The 22,784-nt window shown below is 40.1% G+C and overlaps 1 protein-coding gene across 6 annotated transcripts in view; it reads left to right on the top strand.

The window, feature by feature from the left end:
• Nucleotides 1-22,784, top strand: part of MAP3K4 (mitogen-activated protein kinase kinase kinase 4) — an 81,013-nt gene that overhangs the window by 20,900 nt on the left and 37,329 nt on the right. For all 6 annotated transcript variants that reach the window (XM_075413710.1, XM_075413707.1, XM_075413709.1 and 3 more), the window contains exons 3-10: nt 2,215-3,596; nt 7,889-8,131; nt 15,992-16,138; nt 18,803-18,960; nt 19,361-19,477; nt 19,908-20,007; nt 20,097-20,180; nt 22,420-22,686. In XM_075413710.1, the coding sequence (XP_075269825.1) occupies nt 2,215-3,596; nt 7,889-8,131; nt 15,992-16,138; nt 18,803-18,960; nt 19,361-19,477; nt 19,908-20,007; nt 20,097-20,180; nt 22,420-22,686 (2,498 nt within the window). The remainder of the gene's footprint in view (nt 1-2,214; nt 3,597-7,888; nt 8,132-15,991; nt 16,139-18,802; nt 18,961-19,360; nt 19,478-19,907; nt 20,008-20,096; nt 20,181-22,419; nt 22,687-22,784) is intronic.

Here is a 22,784-nt window from a genome sequence, read left to right as displayed (position 1 = left end):
TGATGCTGGATAACATCACAAGTCAGTAACCAGTGAGGGTGAGGTACTGCTGTCTGACAGTAGTGTTTGAGGAGATATATGTAAAATCAATGATAGTGAATTCCATAGCAGGTTTCTTAGAGTCACTGATAGCTTTCTGTTTCCAGGAGGAAAACTCTGTTTGAGTTCGGTTTTTATGTCATCTGCTGTTTTACTTTGTAGCTATTCAGAGGAAGATGTATGAATTCCTGAAATAAAAATAGTATGAGATGTTAGTAAGGTCCATATCTGCAAGAAACAGTTTCTTTGATGCCTTTGTGATTCTTCTTTCTTCCTCGTATCCTTCCAGAATATAGTTTATTTTTTTTCCAGAGTTAAGTGCCATTGTGTGCATTGTGACCTGCCCCAGTCCTACACAACTATGACAAGGGTCAAATTATATTTGTTAGATAGGAGGATTGGAAGGAGGCAATGTGGCAGGTCACACCCTTATTAACTGACTTACTGCTCATTAACAGCTGAAAACAGGGTTCGTAATGGAAACAAGCAAAGGAAGGTGCTCTGACCACGTACCTCTCCTCTTTTTGTTTCGAATGTCTCTGCAACCTTAATACAATGCCTTTGTGTGTGTACATTTTATAGTCTTTGAGCTACACACCAGTTCTTTTCCAGAGAACTGCTGTCTTACATGAGTAGAGATTGTTTGGAATTTTGTAATGAAGGAAGCAGATTTCTGTATGACTGTACCTTCTTCTGTTGCAGATGCTGGAAGATATGTAGTGAAAGAAACAAGAATGAAGGGCCATCTCATAATTAAGTCAGTGAAGTGCATCATATGATAACAGCATTCTGTCACGAAAATTTGTGTGATGCTAGACAAATAGCACAAATTAAAATCTTCTGTTTGTTTCTTGTTTTCTTAGAAGCAAGCTAGAGATTTTGTGATGTGGTTTGCAAGTTGTCGAGAATTCAAGGTGCAGTTGAAGTCAGGGAGCGTTGAACATGCTCAGCGTTCTGAAATGTTGAGCAATAGCTTTTCCCATTTTGGGCACCCAAAAGTATACTGGTTTGACAGATCTTTTCTATCATGATTTTCCATATATAGAAAGGGAGTAATATTATTCTTCCACTGAGCAGGCCTGTTTTGCAGATAAGTTTATTAATTTTTCTCGTATTAATGGATGTTATAGTGAGGAACACAGTAGCAAAGACTCTAAGGAAATTACTGCTTCTGGATGGGGGGAATGATAATGTGCAGCAGATAATCCTTAGATTCACAGTGAACGGTGAAAAGAAGACAAAAGTATTCAGCCATCATTCTGAAAGTCTTTTCTGTTCTTGAAAAAGCGGGAGCCCTGTGACTGTGTAGCTTGTGTTCCAGCTGCTGATCCCTAGACTGCAGCTGGTCTCCATACAGGTGCTTTGCTCCAGCCTGCCACCAATTCCTTAAGTGGGAGAGAGAACCAGATTTAATACCAAGTAGTTCCTTCTGTCCCGATCTGCGAAGCCTAGACTGAAGCACTTTTGTTAGTACTGCGGAAGAGTGGTAAGGTCTGCTGTTCCTGAGGAAAGAACAGGAAGAGAAGAGGAGATTGCACAATTAAGCTGCTGGTAAGGGCTGCTGTTATGTGGTAAGGGAGAAGGCAAATGTTTGTGAGTTGGGAAAGTGCGGAAATAGGCTCCTGGTGTTAAGGCAGTGCATTAAGACTACAGAGTGGTTCCCAAAACTAAGATCAAGGCCCACAAGAGCCAGGACCAGATCATTTGAGCTAAATTTCAGAATCCGTACATGTACCAGTTTTTATGAAGTTGCATGTGCAGTGGGGTCTCTTTAATTTTGTTCGACTTGGAAACAATAATGCTCTGTTGCATTTTGAGTTTTTGTTTGGGGGGGTTGTGTGACAAATGCATGGAAAATGAACTCAGAAACCATTCTTTTCCTTTGGATCATACTCAGGTCTTAGTGGCATACTCAGGATAATGAGAATTCTCTGAGGTCCTTTCTACGAAAGAGGTAAAGCAAGAGGAGAAAAAAAATTTCCTTTGGTGGTACTACTGATTTAGATATTCTACTGGTAATTTCCAAGAAGACGTTTTACTTCTACTCATGCCTATTTTGTTTTATTGGTATTAAACAATGTTTTATGTTCAACCTAAGAAATGTGATCAGGAGCTGGACTGAATGATGCTGTTTCTTGTTGGCGTAGTCACATTCTTTTTTCTCTTTTCTTACAGAAAAAATGAGTGTGCCAACTCAGTCTGTGCTTAAAGACAATGGGAAAACCATTGAGAATGTGGAGGAGTACAGCTATAAGCAGGGAAAAAAGATCCGAGACACCCTAAGGACAACAGAACGAGATCACAAGAAAAATGTCCAGTGCTCATTTATGTTAGACTCAGTTGGTGGGTCTCTGCCAAAAAAAACAATTCCAGATGTTGATCTCAATAAGCCTTACCTCAGCCTTGGCTGTAGCAATGCTAAGCTTCCAGTCTCTGTGCCGATGCCAATACCCAGAACTGCACGCCAGACTTCTAGAACTGATTGCCCGGCAGACCGCCTGAAATTCTTTGAAACCTTGCGGCTTTTGTTAAAACTTACCTCAGTCTCAAAGAAAAAGGACAGGGAGCAAAGAGGACAGGAAAACACCTCTTCTGTCTGGCTGAACCGATCCAATGAACTGATCTGGCTGGAGCTGCAAGCTTGGCATGCTGGCCGGAGCATTAATGACCAAGACCTCTATCTCTATGCAGCGCGTCAAGCTATCCCCGACATCATCAATGAAATCCTTACCTTCAAAGTGAACTATGGAAGCTTCTCCTGTGTAAAAAATGGAGCCAGTCTCAATGGTACTTCAGGAGAAGGAGTTTGCAAAGCAACGCATGGAACTAGTGCTTTGGGTTACTCAAGTTACCATGAACACCTTCATCGCCAGCGGGTCTCATTTGAGCAAGTAAAGCGGATAATGGAGCTGCTAGAGTATATAGAAGCACTTTATCCATCTCTGCAGGCTCTTCAAAAGGACTATGAAAAGTATGCTGCAAAGGACTTCCAAGACAGAGTGCAGGCACTCTGTCTGTGGTTAAATATTACAAAAGACTTAAATCAAAAACTAAGGATTATGGGAACTGTATTGGGCATCAAAAATCTTTCTGACATTGGCTGGCCAGTGTTTGAAATTCCTTCTCCTCGAGCATCTAAGGACGATGATCCAGAGAATGAAGAAGTTGATAGGGAAACAGAAGTAAAGGAATCCTCAGGAACATGCACAGAGGAGAGCGACGACGAAGAACAGATCTCTGAGGAGAATGTTGAGGAACTTAGGCAAGCCATCAAGAACAATTTTACTAATAAGCCAAATTTTGAGTTTCAAGACTGTTTTTCAAGGAGGCTTGATAGGCTTGAATCTGAGGATGACTCCACCTCTTGGGTTATTGCAGAATGCAGTGCTGAGGCAAGCTGCAGCCAACACTGTTTGACCTCTATTTACAGGCCGTTTGTAGATAAAGCACTGAAGCAAATGGGGTTGAGGAAGCTAATTCTAAGACTGCACAAGCTAATGCATGGTTCATTGCAAAGGGCCCGTATGGCGTTGGTAAGGAGTGATCACCAGCTGGAGGTAGGTTGCTACTGGTGTAAGTGGATAACAGGATTACCGTCCCTGCTGTATTGTTTCTAACTGAAACTGGAGGAATTGGGATCTTATGAAAGTTTTGGTGGCTTTATTGATTTTTGAAAGACAGTTATGATTAAGAGCCCAGTTCTACTTCCACTGAAATGAATCTGTCAGTTGACCTGAATTAGCATTTGTGTGAAGTACAAGCTAGGTCTCTGTTCTTGTTTGTAATTGAAATGATGTTTTTGTGGTAACATCTGTGCTCTCTACATTTTTTAATGTCTCAAGCCACTAAGTCAGAAAAATTAAATTGGAAAATTAGGCACAGAAGTTGAATAAGGAGAAAAATGAGCAATGGAAGTGGTCATTTTCCTTTCCTTGTCTTGAAGACTGGATATCTATCTGCAAGACATCCTTTATGAAAACATCACTGTTGTTTTGGGTTTTTCCTCATCTAAATGGATGAAGCACTGTGGTAGCACATTATGCTTCAGACCAGACTGGATAAATGAATGGACTCTCCTAACCTTTAAATCTACGAAAGCAGGTCATGTTGGCATGTTGCATTCGTCAGCTGGCTCTTAGTTTAATTTTTATTTCTTTGGGTCATTTTATGTTCTAAATTAAGAATAATTATGAGTTGTTAAAAACATTATGAAGAAAGCAGTAAACAAAAGACAGTAGGTGAAGTTTGGTATGGTAAGTTGTGGTCACTAATTCTTTCAAGGCAGAATATTATTTCTTAATATAAACTTACTTATAGGCATTTTTATATTAGGGAGAACTAGTAGTAAGGATTACTTGCACTCCTTGATAAAGTGGCACGGGGGGGGTGGCGGGTGCTAACCATGGATTCTGGACAAAGGAATTTCTGAGCCAACATGTCCATTCTAATATGGTACTCCATGTGGTCTTTGACGTGTTGCTGATCCCTTAGTGTTGACTGTCATATTTGCAAGAGGAACAAGAATTGTTTATCTCCCTTGGAGGTTATTTGTTTAGGATGAATAGATTTATATTTATAAAGTTACTTGATTTTGAAAAAGTTTTTATTTGTACTGCTGCTAATGTAGATATTACTGTAAAAAATGAAGCTATTTGTTGAATATTTATTCTCTAATTGGTTTCAACTTGTGTTCTAGTAAATTTTGCGTTAAGAAAATATTTGTGAATTTTTAAAGAGTAATGTGCCCAAGCAAAACTTGCAGTAAAGTAATCAAAAGTATCCCCAAACCATATATACTTAAGTAGAAAGTTCGGCCTAATATGTAGGTCAAAATAGCTTTAGCAAAAAACAAAGGAAATAAAGTGTAATTTGAGGGTATTGAAAAATAGTTTGTATTTTTGAAATTGCTAAATGCTTCAAATGTTTTGACTTTATAAGGGGTCTTAAAACAAGCCAGTGAAACACTGGTAGCTAGAGTTTTTGCTGAAGCTTCACAGAATTAAATTTTTTGGTAATTCACTGTTGGATGACGCGTGTAAGATGTAAGGTTAATCTTTTCTCCCTCCTTCTCTACCCTTGCAACTTCTTTCAGTGTTCCTTGTCAGTAGTTACTGCGTTTTCTTTAGAATATTGTCCTCTTTTAAGAAATAACTTTATGACAAAGGGCGAATGCTGTAAAGTTGTAAACTTCTTTTAATTTGGGGGCAGGAAAGAATTCTGTCAAAAAGAGAAAATACTGCTTGTCAGAAGTGTGGTACCTACTGCAGCAAAAGATGGCATCAGACTAAAATAGAAGAGACAGTTTTGAATTGCTTGGTCTTTGCATCTGACAGTAATTTGAAGGCAGCATTGGGGTTTTTTTGATGCAGTTCGGTTTGAAATTTGTATGCAGGTAGAGCTGTTAGTGTTTTGTTAATCTTTGTTCTGTGATTTTTGTATCTTGAGTCTGTGTTTATGTGTGTACATACACTTTAAAATCTCTGGACATACTTTCATTTCGTTTGTTACTTAAACACTATCTTTTGTCTAGAATGTGCTTTCTGAATTCTTTAATGCTCATTTCATCTTAAATATATGTAAATGTTTATACAGATGGCTGGTTTTAGCGTTTCTTAAAGTACAAGTTTGATTCATCATAGGCTCTGATACTTCAACAAGGCTTTAGGCACTGTAGAGTCTATTTTGTGTAGAAGTTGTATGATTTGATTCTGAAAGAAAATGGGTAATATTTCTTATTTTAGTTTACTAAATTGGAGATGTTATTTTAGTAGAACAGTATTTAAGCCCGTGTACCCTGCTTGTTGTTTATTCAGCTGGCTGCACCTTTGAGTATGGATTTTATGTATTATCTCAATGAATGGCTTGGACTTTGTTTTCTTGGGGGTTTTTTAAGAAGTATTTGGTAGTCACTCGAAACATTCCAGATTGGACCTGCTGAAGATTAAGATTAGTCAAAGTGAACAGTAGAATTTTAGGTTTCTAATGATGCTAAGTCCTAATATCATGTGCTGTTATCCTTAATGTTAGAAAATTAAATAACACATATATTCAATTTTGTTGTGTTATTTTTGCTCATAGACTAGTTCTTTAATATTTTTATAAGAACTGAATTTTTTGCATCACAATGAGGGTTGTATTTCTTAAATATTTAGTGGTACTGTAGAAGTGTGCTATTGTCATGATCTGTTATGAATGAAAACTTGTATAAAAGCCTTTAGCTCTGGTGCTATTTTGGTGCTATACTTTAAGAGTTAGTAAACAGAAGACATTAATATACAATCTAAGACAATATGTTCTTGTACTGTAGATCAGCTAGTGATTAAACTTCAGCTAAACTAGATGTAAAGGAAGTCCCCACTCATGCATGTTTGCTATCTGCGTAGCGAACTAGTGGTTTTATAAACCACTTAAGAATCTGCAGCGCATAGTATGTTTTGTGCCAACATTAGACAGTAATGAATGTTCTATTCCATCCCCCATGACAGTTGAAAAACATCAAAATATTGAAAAATAAAAACACTAAGAAAACTGACTTTGTCGGTAGTTGTAATTTTGTGTGGCTCTTCTGAGAAAGCAGAGCTTGTGCAACACTGTAGGCACAAATGTCAATAATGTATATGTAGGTGTAAAGGAATGAACAGTTTCTTTTTTCACTTTTTTAGTTTTCTGCTAGATAATAAGCTTAAAAGTGGCTTAAATTTTTTTTAACTTTCTAGATAACATTTTACTAGACATTAGATCAAATGATAATGTTTTTCCCTCCTTTGAAGTGATGTTATTTAAATTTGTCACTGAAGAAAAACCTGAAAAAATGCTAGTTATGGCTAGTACATGAATGAGGGCTATTCGGGTGTCATAGTTAGCAGCTGTGAAATGAGAATTTGAATTAAAAAAAACCTAATCTGAAACAAATCTTATCCTTTGATGATGTGCATTGTGTTGTTATCTTTAAGAACTGCATACATGTTGCAGTCCAAATTTTCTTCCTAAATTAAACCCCAGACTGCCTCCATGCACAGCTTTGCTTAGAATGTTATCACAAGGTGTATAGTTTAGGTATCTAGGATGTCTATTTCAGATCGTTTCAATAATTTTCTCTGACTAGAAATGTCATTTCATTTAAATGTAATTTTCATTTAAATGAAAAAGTCTATTAGCTGAAAAAAACCAGCTTGATCTCTTAATTTCCATTTCAATTTCATAACAACTTCCAAAGTTTGTAAGTTATTATTTCAATGGTTTTGTTCAATTTAGCTAGTGACACTTTCTTGAATATTGCATTGCTTTACAATGTGGAGTTTTATATAGTACGTGCACTGTGTATTGGAAAAGGAACAAGGTTACTCACCTGACATAGCCAAGCTGGAACCTGTTTCTCTAGATATTAGTGTAAGACCTTTTGATTTATTTTTTTTTTTAATATATTTTGTAATTCTCAAGTATTGTGTCTTATAATAACCTGAATATATGTTCCTATAGATTATGTTAGGGTTAACTTGTGTGTTCATTATAACTTCAAATACCATTTTCTCCCGTGTAGTGAGGTGGTCTCTAGCTTTAGCGGATGCTTTAATAATTTTAAAGCAGCAACGTAAAATGAGAGATTTTTTTTTTAATTTGAGGATTACCTGGCTGAGGGAAACAATTATGAACCCTTGGGAGTAAACAAAACAAAGTTATTTTCAATTTCTCTCTCTCTCTTTTTTTTTTTTTAAATTCTGTGGTTGATTTGCCAGTTAATAAAATCTTACTTTTTAAAAATAGACTTTTGACTTTTTGCTACTTTAAACAAACGCTAAATCTTGAAGAATTTAAGGATCTTTTTCATGATACCTATTTCTTGTTACAGTTTTCAGAATTTCCAGATCCCATGTTGTGTTCAGATTATGTGCAGTTACTGAATTCCCCACCTTGTTGTGAGCAAAAATGCAGCACTGTATCATGGGAGGAGCTGAAATCCATGGATTTACCGTCTTTTGAACCTGCATTCTTGGTCCTCTGCCGAGTCCTGCTCAATGTTATCCATGAATGTCTCAAGCTAAGGTTGGAACAAAGACCTGCTGGGGAACCATCTCTTTTGAGTATTAAACAGGTTCGCTTCAACTGTTTCTGGTGTTGTTTTTTTCTTTTATATTTCCTATTTGAAATTACTTTTTCATTTCATTATGATAAGGTTGTTGGTTTAAGGAGGATTAGTTTTAAGAAATGACAGTGTGTAATTACGTAATGACTTTCATAAGTAGTCTCATATTTCATATGGAGATCTGTTTTTTGCATAGTAAACAACTGGTCATATATACCTCTCTGATTTAGACTTCCAGGAGTCAAAGCTGGTGATTAAAGAATTATGAGCCAGTGAAGGTAAACAGTATTTGTTCCATTTGCATTATAAGCTATATAACCTTGTCCAGCACATCTTCCTCCATTTGGGTTTCTTAGGCAGCATAACCAGATTTAAGGGTCTGTATATTTAATTTTTCTTCTATGTGGTCCTTCCCCCCCCCCCCCCCCCCAATGTAAGACCTCTGCCAACATGTGGTGGGTACATAGTGGAAGTTGATTAAGAAAAAAAACAAAATGAAAAAAAAAATCTTCTAGCATATTGTTTTATATAAATATCTGATATTTTCTGCGGATAGAGACCTGAGATTGTCAGTCCTGTCACTGGTTGAGAATGTTTATGAGGATTTATTTTTTGGTAGTTGTCTGATACAATGAAGGCTGTTTGGATCAATGCCATTTTTCAAAGTCTAGTCCAGACATACTAAAATTGTCTGAAGCCATCTCCCTGCTCCCTGGCAAGCATAACCAGATCAGGGTTTTATCAGGTGGTCTTTAAAGGTAAACAGTTGAATAAACTCTTGGGCTGATCATGATTTCACTTTCTAGTTTTCTGCTGCTCCAACATCAATTGCTAAGTTAGTTTATTGTCCCAAATACATTTCAGTCCTCTCTCTTCCACCCTGCCTCCCGCCTTAATTCCCCCCCTTTTTCTTTCCTTAGTGTACTAGGATTTTGGATGCCCTTATGTCCAAAAGCACAGTACCTACAATTTCAGTCTTAAGAGTCATAGTTATAGTAAAATATAGTGTAGCATAATGTATTGTAAAGAGCGATGTATCCTTTCTTCCCAGAGACTGGGGCACTTTTTTTGCCCTTACATTTTGTATTTTACTTGTGGACTTTGAGTTAAATAAAAATTCCACTTTCTTCCTGGAAAACAATGTGTTTGTTACAGACTGTTTGGATGATGTATACTGTCTTGCTAATTACATAGGAAAAAATGAGTTCAACTAGGCAAATGCTCCTTGTCCCACGCAATATTTTTGAACAGGCAAAGGAGCTGTGGAGGATATTTGACAAATAGATCTATTTGTTTCCTGAAGAATTATAAACCCTAAAGTCTTGGGCAGACTCAAAACAGAGTCTAGAGGTCTGTTTTATTCTATAAGTTCACAGAATGTTACAGAATTACAGAGAAAAAGAATTTTTGGCCACGAGGCAAAAGGAAGAAGAATTCTTGGCCACGAGCTGGCGGGGCTCATTGAGAGGGCTTTAAACTAGCTTCGAAGGGGGAAGGGGATATTGCCCAGCTCACTAGGGATGAGCATAGGCTTGGCGTGCCAAGGCCAGGGGTGAGATTGACAGCCCAGCTCAAGTGTGTTTACACCAATGCACGTAGCATGGGCAATAAACAGGAGGAGCTGGAAGCCATTATACAGCAGGACGGCTACGACTTGGTCGCCATCACAGAAACGTGGTGGGACAACTCGCATGACCGGCATGCTGTCATAGATGGCTACAGACTCTTTAGGAAAGACAGACCAACAAGGAGAGGTGGGGGAGTTGCTCTGTATGTGAGGGAGCAACTAGAATGTATTGAGCTTGGCCTGGGGGCAAATGAGGAACAAGTTGAAAGCTAGTGGGTTAGAATTAAGGGACAGGCTCATAAGGGTGACATTATGGTGGGTGTGTACTACAGGCCACCTGACCAGGAGGAGGAGGTTGATGAGGCCTTCTACAGGCAGCTGCAAGCAGCCTCACAGTCACAGGCCCTGGTTCTCAAGGGGGACTTCAACCACCCTGACATCAGCTGGGAAGACCATACAGCTAGGCAGGTGCAATCCAGGAGGTTCCTACAGAGCATCGATGATAACTTTCTGATGCAAGTGGTGGAGAAACCAACAAGGAAAGGCGCGCTGCTGGACCTCGTGTTAACAAACAAGGAGGGACTGGTAGAGGATGTGAAGGTCGGAGGTAGACTTGGCTGCAGTGACCATGAAATGGTTGAGTTCAGGATCCTGCGTGGAGGAAGCAGGGCGATAAGCAGGATCAAAACCCTGGACCTCAGGAGGGCTGACTTTGCCCTCTTCAAGGAGCTACTGGAAGGAATCCCGTGGGCCAGGGCTCTCGAAGGCAGGGGGGTCCATGAGTACTGGTTGCTCCTTAAACAACACTTCTTCCATGCACAGGAGCAATGCATCCCCCTGAGAAAGAAATCAAGCAAAGGAGGCAGGAGACCTGCATGGTTAAACAAGGAGCTTCTAGCGGAGATCAGATGGAAGAGAAAGGTCCATGGAATGTGGAAAGAGGGGCAGGCCACTTGGGAAGAGTACAGAAACGTGGTGAGAGCATGCAGGGATGCGACGAGGAAGGCCAAGGCCCACCTGGAATTGAAGCTGGCAAGGGACGTCAAAAACAACAAGAAGGGCTTCTTCAACTACATCAGCAGCAAAAGAAAGGCTAGGGACAATGTGGGGCCGCTGCTGAATGAGGCGGGTGTCCAGGTGACGGAGGATGCAAAGAAGGCAGAGCTACTGAATGCCTTCTTTGCTTCAGTCTTCAGTGCTAAGACTGGCCCTCAGGAATCCCAGGCCCCGGAGGTAAGAGAAGAAGCCTACAGAGAGGATGACTTTCTCTTGGTCGAGGAGGACTGTGTGAGGGATCGCTTAAGCGATCTGGACGTCCACAAATCCATGGGCCCTGATGGAATGCACCCACGAGTGCTGAGAGAGCTGGCGGATGTCATTGCTGAGCTACTCTCCATCATCTTTGAGAGGTCCTGGAGGACAGGAGAGGTGCCCGAGGACTGGAGAAAGGCCAATGTCACTTCAGTCTTCAAAAAGGGCAAGAAGGAGGACCCAGGGAACTACAGGCCGGTCAGCCTCACCTCCATCCCGGGAAAGGTGATGGAGCAGCTTATCCTGGAGGCCATCATCAAGCAAGTGGAAGAAAAGAAGGTTATCAGGAGTAGTCAGCATGGATTCACCAAGGGGATATCATGCCTGACCAATCTAATAGCTTTCTACGATGACATGACTGGCTGGGTAGACGAAGGGAGAGCCGTGGATGTTGTCTACCTTGACTTCAGCAAGGCTTTCGACACAGTCTCCCATGATATCCTCCTAGGGAAGCTCAGGAAGTGTGGGCTGGATGAGTGGTCGGTGAAGTGGATAGAGAACTGGCTGAATGGCAGAACTCAGAGGGTTGTCATCAGCGGCGCTGAGTCTAGTTGGAGGCTGGTAACAAGTGGTGTCCCCCAGGGGTGCCAGTACTGGGCCCAGTCTTGTTTAACTTCTTCATCAACGACCTGGATGAAGAATTAGAATGTACCCTCATCAAGTTTGCTGATGACACCAAACTGGGAGGTGTGGTAGACACACCGGAAGGCTGTGCTGCCATTCAGCGTGACCTGGATAGGCTGGAAAGTTGGGCAGAGAGGAACCTGATGAGGTTCAACAAAGGCAAATGCAGGGTCCTGCACCTGGGGAGGAACAACCTCATGCACCAGTACAGGCTTGGGGTGGACCTGCTGGAGAGCAGCTCTGTGGAGAGGGACCTGGGTGTCCTGGTGGACGACAGGTTAACCATGAGCCAGCAGTGTGCCCTGGCTGCCAAGAAAGCCAATGGAATCCTGGGGTGCATGAAGAAGAGCGTGGCCAGCAGGACGAGGGAGGTTCTCCTTCCCCTCTACACTGCCCTGGTGAGGCCTCATCTGGAGTACTGTGTCCAGTTCTGGGCTCCCCAGTTCAAGAAAGATGAAGAGCTACTGGAGAGAGTCCAGCGGAGGGCTACAAGGATGATGGGGGGACTGGAACATCTCCCCTACGAGGAGAGGCTGAGGGAGCTGGGCTTGTTCAGCCTGAAGAAGAGAAGGCTGAGAGGGGACCTAATAAACGCTTATAAATATCTGAAGGGTGGGTGTCAGGAGGATGGGGCCAGACTCTTTTCAGTGGTGCCCAGTGACAGGACAAGGGGCAGTGGGCACAAACTGAGGTATAGGAAGTTCCATCTGAACATGAGGAAAAACTTCTTCCCTCTGAGGGTGACGGAGCCCTGGAACAGGCTGCCCAGGGAGGTTGTGGAGTCTCCTTCTCTGGGGATATTCAAGACCCGCCTGGACAAGGTCCTGTGCAGCCTGCTGTAGGTGACCCTGCTTCGGCAGGAGGGTTGGACTAGATGACCCACAGCAGTCCCTTCCAACCCCTACTATTCTGTGATTCTGTGAGAAGTGTGGGTTGGAGATACTCTGGTCCAACCTTCTATGGTGGAAGCTGGGCCCTGTATTAGCTTATCCAGGGCTTTGTCAGGCCAGGTCATTAATAATTCCGGTGAGACACAGATTCCACTGCTGCTCCAGCCCATCTGTTACAGCGTTTATTTTTTCTTCCAGTAAAGCACTTTTTACTTGTATCCAGGCAGAATTTCCCTGAAGCGACTTATGCCTGTTGCCTCTTGTAGGGTTGCCGTGCATCCTTGTGAAAGGAGTGCCCCCATTTTCTCTGTGACTGTCCTCTAGGCACTGGAAAACTGCTTCTAGATTCCTCTTGTGTATTCTCTTCTCTAGGTTGAACAAACCCAATCCCTTGAATTGTTCTTCATATGCATGTAACACAGTGCAGTTTGGTTTCTAGGGAGACTGACCTAGCAGGTGTCATTTGGGGCACTGAGACCTTTAAGTGTCTCACAGAATCACAGAATATTAGGGGTTGGAAGGGACATCTGTGGGTCATCCAACCCCCCTGCCAAAGCAGGGTCACCTACAGCAGCCTGCACAGGACCTTGTCCAGGTGGGTCTTGAATATTTCCAGAGAAGGAGAATCCACAGCCTCTCTGGGCAACCTGTTCCAGTGCTCCATCACCCTCAGAGGGAAGAAGTTCTTCCTCATGTTCAGATGGAACTTCCTATGCTTCATTTTGTGCCCATTGCCCCTTGTCCTGTCGCTGGGCACCCCTGAAAAGAGCCTGGCCCCATCCTCCTGACACCCACCCTTAAGATATTTGTAGGCATTTATAAAGTCCCCTCTCAGCCTTCTCTTCTTCAGGCTAAACAAGCCCAGCTCCCTCAGCCTTTCCTTATAAGAGAAATGCTCCAGCCCCGTAATCATCTTTGTAGCCCTCCGCCAGACTCTCTCCAGTAGCTCCTCATCTTTCTTGAACTGGGGAGCCCAGAACCAGACACAGGACTCCAGATGAGGCCTCACTAGGGCAGAGTAGAGGGAGAGGAGAACCTCCCTCGTCCTGCTGGCCACGCTCTTCTTCATGCACCCCAGGATCCCATTGTCCTTTTTGACAACCAGGGCACTCTGCTGTCTCATGGTTAACCTGTCGTCCACCAGCACACCCACGTGCCTCTCCGCAGAGCTGCTCTCCAGCAGGTCCTCCCCAAGCCTGTACTGGTGCATTGGGTTGTTCCTCCCCAGGTGCAGGACCCTGCACTAAGTCTCCTACTGCTTGGTACTGTTTGAAATATGTATCAGTACTGTTTGAATGTATCAGGCATGCTAGTTCTGATACTGAGCTTTTCCAAGGTGAGGTTAAATTTTTGGATTACTAGCACATTGGTTCTATTTTTTGAAAAAAATCTGGTTTGCAGGAAAAAGTATACGCACAAGAAGAAAACCAGCACACATTATATGCCTCCTACAGTGTGCTTTTTCTCCCATCCTTTCTCTCTAGCTTCCCCTTTTTGAGCTATCTTGTCCATGTTTCACTTTTAGCAGTAGCTTTTGTGATCCTGGTGATCCTGTGTCTTGGAGACAGTTGTTCTCTTCTAATGGCAATTTGCCATTACATGGTGGCAGTGTAGTTCCTGAACAGTTCCAGACAGTTCTCAAGTTCTGCGTTTGTGCTGAGAAGTGGAGGGCAGGGGATGTGTATGTGAACATGCACATGGGTTATTTCTGTTAGATGGTTAAGTTAGACATTGTTTGTCCATTATAACGTGTGTTGAGTATCTTACAGCGCCATGATATTCTGCAAAATAACTGTCAGATTTCTCTGTATCTTTCATACCAGTTTGTATCTTCAGAAAGGCAGTAGATGATACTGTCATTTCATAAAAGCTTCTTCCTTACAAAAATCAGTGGAGAAATTAGGTCAATACTGCTAGAAGATTTTTCAGTTCCAGATTATAGGCTACTGTAATCGAGAAATGCAGTTTACAAGTAAGTAATATCCTCTTCATCAACACCCATTTAAGTCTATAGAAGCACAGTAGCATATTGTATGTTGATGCAGGTGCTGATTTCTTAATAAACAATTCTGTTATCCACACACGTATTAACCTGGTAGTATTTGAACACATTTTAATGATTAAAGAAGCAACCAGCTAAAGGATATGTGTTTGGATGGGGAAGACCATGTCTGATGATCAGTACTCTGTCTAGATGATCTTAAAGGCACGTGGTACCTCCTGGAATTTTTGGGTCAACAGTCCTTGTCGGCCACCGACATTTTGTGCAGACTGCTTATGGTCTGTTACTGTCATATGCCGTACATTAACTCTAAGGTAGTCTGACCTAGTTGAAGAGTGAAATGTCACACGTGCCTGGTTTCTGATAAGTGACTGACACCACTTGGAGCAGGGCTTTTGTTCCTTTTTCTCCTGACGGTAAATGTAAAGCTACAGAGTTCAGGGGAGCACAGCCTAACGTATTCTGGCCTGTGAAAGATTCCAATGACTCTTGTCGTATTAATAACATTGTTATTTGTTTTACTTTCATGCCATTAGAATTTCTCATACATTGAGTCCACTATATTGATATATTATTTTGCCAGGGTAGCCATTATAGAAGATTTTAAAAAGCAGATTAACCAACCAACAATTCCATTCCCTCTGACCCTCCGAATGAATCCCTCTTTTCCTCGTAGACTCTCAATTTAGTGAAGTTGTTGCTCAGAAAAGGTCAGGGGTTTTCAGACTAATAATAATTTCAGAAGAATATGCACTTAGCCGTGGAAGGACGTTCGAAAGAAAGGCATTTGTTAGTGTGGGTTTGAAACCATTCTTGCTGTTTGTGTACTGCTGTGTCTGTGGTTGTGCACATTTCTCTAGATAAATAAAAGCTGTAAGCTTTCAGGGAGGCATAACAGCTCTTTGGCCAAAAGTGACTTCTGTGGCTGAAAAGGTAACTTTCCTCATGTTAGCCTTGCCCGGGGAAGCACTAACTGTTTTTGAGTCTGGTATGGGTTTTAGAATTATGGACACCTGCCCAATAGATTGACAGTGAATTTCCTATAGTAAAACATCTCTTATAGGTCTCGAAGCATGTGTCAAACACATTGCATATTATTCCTGACTTGCTTCTAGTTAAACTAGTGATCTGATGATTGTGAGCCCTCTTGCCCACTTCTAAATGTTTTAACTATCCAGTAAGTTGCTAGCTGTGGCCCTGTGCACAGAATGAAGTCTGAAACATGTGCCTACATCTCTCCATTTATGGTTATGTGGCAAATGGCATGATGCTATTAAATAATCCTGGAAAACTAATCACATCTTTTCTGCAGGCATGTAGAGCTTCTGTGTTCATTTCTGAAAACTGTAGAAGTTATGTAGTGATGAAATAACATGCTTAGACAAAGTAGACTGACAAATTGAGCTTTCACTTCCCAGGGAGAATTGAAGAATAATGTCTTGACTGATGGCAGGTTTTGGGTTTTTCTTTTGCAGCTAGTGAGAGAGTGTAAAGAGGTTCTGAAGGGTGGCCTGTTAATGAAGCAATATTACCAGTTTATGTTACGGGAGGTGTTAGATGACTTACAAAAGATTGACTGCAACATTGATTCTTTTGAAGAGGACCTGCATAAAATGTTAATGGTAAGCTTCAAAAAGGAGAAAATATTTGGAGTTCTGCTAAGCGTATTAATCTGAATACTGATAATAGAAATCTGTTGTCCCAGTAGGGTATATGTCTTGCTAATTTTTTTGTTGTTGTGCTACTTCAACATTATTTTATTGTTTTAATGGACTTGTAAAGCTAACACAGTAGCCATTGCCATTGTAGCAATGATTTTACCAATACTGATTTTTGTTTACTGGACTATGGTAGCGTATACTTGTAAATTGCCTGTATTTACAATGAAGTGGTTCATGAATAGAACTGTAAATTCCATACATTTAAACGAAACTTTTTATAACCTTTTAGTATTGAATAAAAAAATAATTGTTTCGTTAACATCATGTCTTAATATCTTGGTATTGTATTCATCCATTAATGTTATCTTATTTTTAATGTGTATTAATTATTGCAAGAAGTTAAGCACAAAGAAGTATTTTCAGGACACTTGGCCTCTGAAAGATACTAAATGAAATAATCTTTAGTGAATTTAGTATTAAGTTATTGTTCCCTCGGATATGACTGGTTTCTATTCTTTCATGCATTGTTTGAGCTTTGTCCTCACCATTCTGGGGGGAAAAAGCCCTCGAGATACACCTCAGTACCTCATCACTAGTGTTTTGTCAGTAGAGCTGTTGGTACCATCTATTGTTGAGTATGCATGCATTTTCCTGTTACATGCTTTTGATTGCCTACGGTCTACCGTGGTGGAAATGTACTGTTTTACTCAAACTTGTTTATGTTGCATGTCTGCCTTCATCTTCATCTGAAATTTCTAGAAATTTCCAGCAGAAGTGACCTGGCTAGATGAAAGGGAGATGGTTCATCTTGTCCATTTTGAATTTTCTTACCTTTTTTTTTTTTTTCTTTAGCTAGCTGTAATGTTTTTATGCTTTGAGGCAAGAGCTTGAACTTTGGCAGGAGTTTGAAATGCGTGAGGATTTTGCCTTTTGTAGGCCTTCAAAAGGGACGGTAACTAGACTGTGAATAGGAATAAATATATCAGACTTCAAAGAATCACAGTTTGTGCCTATTCAAAGTTGCAGGTTACTGTAGTGTCAGGAGCAGGGGGGAAAGGCTGGATCAATGGTCCTGATTGCCCAGCTGTCCCATCTTCTGACAAAGAGAGCTGAAGAGATAATCTGGACTAAAAATAGGAATAGGGAAGACTTTTAAGAAAGCAGAAGGTTAAGACAGGATTAACGTGGGCTGGGAGGTTGGACTTATTCTTTGTCTTTTTCTGTGGACTCCTTGTATAGGCAGGCAAGGTATCTAAGAAGAGTACTGGACAAGAAATTAGGCTGAGAGTGAAAGGCAAATTAAATAAAGTCAAGAATGGGGCTACAGCAGTACCTACCTAACCCAGAGTAGAATTTTAAGGCTTTCCATAAGTACTCCGCTCTTGTGAGACCCCACCTCGAGCACTGTGTTCAGCTCTGGGACCCTCAGCATAAGAAAGACCATGGACCTGCTTGAGCAAGTCCAAAGGAAGGCCATGAAGAAGATCATCAGGGGGCTGGAGTGCCTTCTCTATGAGGACAGGCTGAGAGAGTTGGGGCTGTAGAGCCTGGAGAAGAGAAAGCTCCAGGGAGACCTTATAGCAGCTGGGAGTTCTTAAAGGGGCCCTACAGGAAGGATGGGAAGGGACTCTTTATCGGGGAGTGTAGTGATGGGGAGAGGAGTAACAGTTTTAAACTGAAGGAAGGTAGATTTAGATTAGATATTAGGAAGACATTCTTTGCTGTGAGGGTGGTGAGGCACTGGCAGAGGTTGCCCAGAGAAGTTGTGGCTGCCCCCTCCATGGCAGTGTTGAAGGCCAGGCTGGATGGGGCTTTGAGCAACTGGGTCTAGTGGAAGGTGTCCCTGCCCATGGCAGAGGGGTTGGAACTAGATGATCTATAAGGTCCCTTCCAACCCAAACCATCCTACAATCTTGGCGTTATTAATGTGGTCCAAAAATACTTGAAACCGATGGGAAGTGCCTTAACCATTTCTAAGGAGGGACAGTGGTTGATGTTATGGATTATTGAACTAAAACATGGTAAAATTGCAGCTACTTTTTTGCATTCCGCATGATCCTGAAGGGCAGATGTTTGAAGAATTGTACTTACCTGTATTTTTGTATTGGTTTAAAACAATAATAATTAAATAAAGGTGAAATATAAGACTTCATATAAAGAAACACAAGGTATACTGTAGAATCTGAGAAGCCTGTTCGCTGCACTTATCCATGTCCAGGAGGATATGTTCAGATAAAACCTTTTGGAGTAATCCAGTTAATGGAAGATTTAGAAGATTTCAGTAGTTCAGCTTTTAAAACTCTGGCCACTGTGGGTATACGTACTGATACAATGGTGAATAGCAGCACAGCAAGCAAGGTGGTGATACTGTCAATATTTTCAGGAAAGTATAGTGAAGACATTGCATTTAATACTCCAGTAGCACTTTCTGCTTGCTAAGCCATAAATTGCATGTTTTGTGTGGAAACATGTAGCTTGTTTTCAATCATAGCAAATAAAAAATGTTGTAGAAATGTTTTCTACAAATTGTATAATACTGAGTTTGTTTGTTGGTATGAGAAGGTATAGTCCTTAGTTACCCATTGTGTAACAATTTCTGTTTAATTTGTCTCTTTCCACGTACAGGTTTACTTTGATTATATGCGAAGCTGGATCCAAATGCTACAGCAGTTACCTCAAGCGTCTCACAGTTTAAAAAATCTGTTGGAGGAAGAATGGAATTTCACCAAAGAAATAACTCCTTACATAAGAGGAGGTGAAGCTCAAGCTGGAAAATTATTCTGGTAGGTTTTATTTAGTTACTCTGCGTATGGTGTTGATATGTTACAGATACATATTCAAGACAGCACTTGTTTGTGTTTCCGAGATTGGGCTTCTTGAGGTCTGAATGAGGGGTTGATAGCCTTTGTGAATTTTTCAATTATTGCAAGAACTGTAGCTATAGGATGCAGGAAGTGCAGATTGCTCTTACTCTAGCTAGAACAGGAATGACTGCTTTTATGAAAATTCCCCATTCCTGCTAGCCCTGTGCATGTAGAGTAACTGAGGCCCCCCAAGATGCTGCTTGTTTCTGCAGGCGGACTTGGCAACATGGCTCTCTTGCATTGGACAGAGTAGGAGGAGGTTTAAGGTGCCATGCTACCCGAGTAAGACTCTGAAGTTCCACCATTTCTGTTGCTACAGTGATATTGCAGGAATGCTGCTGAAATCTACAGGAATATTTTTAGATTCTGGACTGCAAGACAGTTGTGATGAATTTTGGGCCAGTGCCGATGACAGTACTGCATCAGATGAAATCAGGTATTAAGCCCTTTGGCTTAATAATAATAAACACACTTATGTTTCTGTAGCCCTGACAGGTACATGCTGCGTTTTATTTCTTAGAATGAAAACTTTGTAAATGCAAGACTCCATAGACATTATTGCTGATATTTCTGTATGCAGAAGTAACAAACCATCATTTTGTCTGTCTGAAACCTAGTAACCTTCTTTTTAATTCAGGGCATGAGAGATTGTTTATGTAACGTTCTTTAAATTCCATTTTTATATCCTTACCAAAAATGTGCCTGTGCAAGTTCAATTTATTTCAGTCAGCTGCTTCTAAATATTTATCTTTTCGGTGCTCTTTCTATTGACATACATGTAAATAATTCTTATTTTCTAGTAGCTGTAAAAAATGCAATATGATTTTTTTTAAAACATTTTCACTTCATTCTTACCAATGTTTCAGGAGGTCTGTTATAGAGACCAGCCGAGCACTCAAAGAGCTGTTTCATGAAGCTAGAGAAAGGGCCTCCAAAGCTCTTGGTTTTGCTAAAATGCTGAGGAAGGTAAGTTAACAGTAGAGTTTCATCTTATTTATATGCTTTAAAGAAATTTAGTCTGAGAGCATATTCTTTTGTTTTGTTACTACTTGTAGGACCTTGAAATAGCAGCAGAATTTGCATTGTCAGCCCCTGTGCGAGATCTTATGAACGCCCTGAAAACAAAAGAGTATGTGAAGGTAAATTCAGTTCAGAGGCATGAAAGTAGAGTGGAGATGCTAAGTGAAATGTCAAAGGATATTTATTGGTGTACTTTCAATTTTTTAACGTGGCATCTGTATCTCAACGGTTAAAGTGTCTTGTATTTCATATTGAATTGTGACAATCAAATTATTTTCTGTACCTGTGTTTGTGTGAGTGAAAATACTAGTCTATGTTTTGGGAAATCAGTGTCTTAATTCCTTGTGTTCACAAAGATTCTCTTTGTGACTTAGGAAAAGCCATTTTGCTTCAATCATACTTACTTGTTTGTGAGAGGGGAGTGATAACACTTAGCGGGGAGTGTTATGAAAAATGAATGCTTTAAAGTTTATGAGGTAAACAGATACATCAGTAAATGGATGTGTTTAAGCAGATAATCTCAGACTACGAATCTGTGTTTTTTGTGTGCTTTTATGAAGCAAAAGTATTACAGGGGAGGGTTGCTCTCGCTAGCTTCCTTGAGAGTACTAAATATGTGAGAAGTGCAGGCACTGTGTTCTATTCCAGAATAACCATTGCTAGAAAACTGTTGTACAGTGAAAGCAGATTAAACTCCTGGTGCCCAGTATTTACTGCACTATAAATTCCCACATTTGTGGTTTTGCATTTTATTCCTTAAAAATTCCTAGGTCAACAAATCTTTATTGTAGTTTGAATTTAAGTAAATCGATTGCTCTAACAGCTTAAATTTATTTGGATCTGGTATTCTTTTTTGTCCTTCCATACATTTAATGTATATAATTCCCAATTGGGAAATAATCTACTAACTTTTGCATGACAGAATTCATGTTAGATTTATGTAAATGATTGCTAAAAGTAGAAATTGGTTCAAGAGGAGACCAGTAAATGCATAGGAGAGAAATTCATAAAGGGTTGTTAAATACATTGATGAAACATGTGGCTCAGCAGGACCCTGGTCTGTGAATTGTTTATGAGTGGGAGAATAGTCAGGGAAATCAGTATATGTTTACTTTTTAAAAATATTTTTCCCCAGATATCCATTCTTGACTGCTTTAAGACACAATATTAAATTTGGTAGATCTTTCAGTTAAAGATAATGTCATTCTTATGCACATGTTCAGAAGAGAAAAATTGAGTTTGAAAAATCTGTGTAAGCACATGGGTTAAATAATCTAGATAGATTATTTGGATCTCAGGATTTATCCCTCTGTATGTATTACCTCTCCCCTTTTTTTTAACTCTCAAAATGACACACATTTTAGTGATCAGCACTTCAAATATTGGCCTCCTAACATCAGGTAGGGAGTTTAAATTTTTAACGGCCTTTTCAATGAGATGCTCATTAGTTTTGGGAAACTGTTTTAGCTTTCAGTAACAACCATTTAGTTTTTACATAAACCTATAGATTACAATGGTTTTAACTATAAGATGTGTCTGCCTAATGGTAAAAATGTTGAGTGCAGTGTTTTGTCTTAACTTGGTGACATCAGACTCTGAAAAGGGAGAATTAAACTGCACTGTAAGTCAGTTACTTTATGTCAGATCACAGGAATCAACTATTTTACTGTGTTCACGGTCTGATTGTGATGCCTGACTTGGTTAAAATATTGTTGCTAATGTGACAGATATAATCCAGAAGTAGTTTTTAAGCACTATAAGTAGTATTTTATTAAAAGAGAACAATGTTATTTAACTTAATTAATCTCTTTTTCATGAATAGTGGAAGAATACCTGATATTTTTTAGCCATATTTTTGCTTAGTCTTGTCTTCTGTAGCCATTGAGAAATGCTACATGGACTCTTAGAGATCCTGAAGGAATTTTTCTTCTTTTAATATTTCCGTTTTTAAAATGTGTGCTTTGTAAATCTTAAATTAGTCTTGACTAATTTACTTTTTAAAATCTGTGTGTATATATTTTATACATACATTAGTAAATACGTGAAATCAGACTTTTTTGTAACAAGATTCCTGTAGAAGAATATGTAGAAGGATCAATTGAAAGTGCAAACAAAACTGTTGGTAATCTAGTGGATTTCAAGATAAATACTTTTTTATAATGCATTTTGACTTTTAGTGCAAAAATGGCTGCATGATGTATGGTTTTAGTATGTATATTGTACAACTGTTTAAGATGAAAACACTCGCTGTTGCTTAAATGAGATGACATAGATCTATTTTATCTATTTAATGTATAAAAGAAGTGAGTAAAGACAGTGAGATTCACTGATTCAGTATATATTTATTTTTTTCTACAGGTACAAATCTCTGGACTCGAGAATTTACAAGTGTTTGTACCAAACAGTATTGCAGGAGAAAAATCTGTGATTTTGCAGCTCCTCAATGCAGCTGCTGGGAAGGATTGCTCAAAGGATTCAGATGACGTTGCATATGAGGCCTACTTACTAATGACCAAACACAGCGATAAAGACCATGAATTAGATGACAGCTGGAGTGCATGGGGGGGTCAGCCGGTCAAAGTAGTGCCACAAGTAGAAACTGTCGATACACTGCGAACCATGAAGGTGGGTTTTGGGGTTTGCTTGTTTTTGGTTTTGTTTCCCTCTTTATGTATTCTCCACACTTCTGCGAATGCTTATCCTTTCAGATTAACCACAGTAAT

Source organism: Opisthocomus hoazin, chromosome 2 (assembly GCF_030867145.1).
Source record: "Opisthocomus hoazin isolate bOpiHoa1 chromosome 2, bOpiHoa1.hap1, whole genome shotgun sequence".
Taxonomy (NCBI): Eukaryota; Metazoa; Chordata; class Aves; order Opisthocomiformes; family Opisthocomidae; genus Opisthocomus; species Opisthocomus hoazin.
This window is presented reverse-complemented; position numbering and strand designations above follow the sequence as displayed.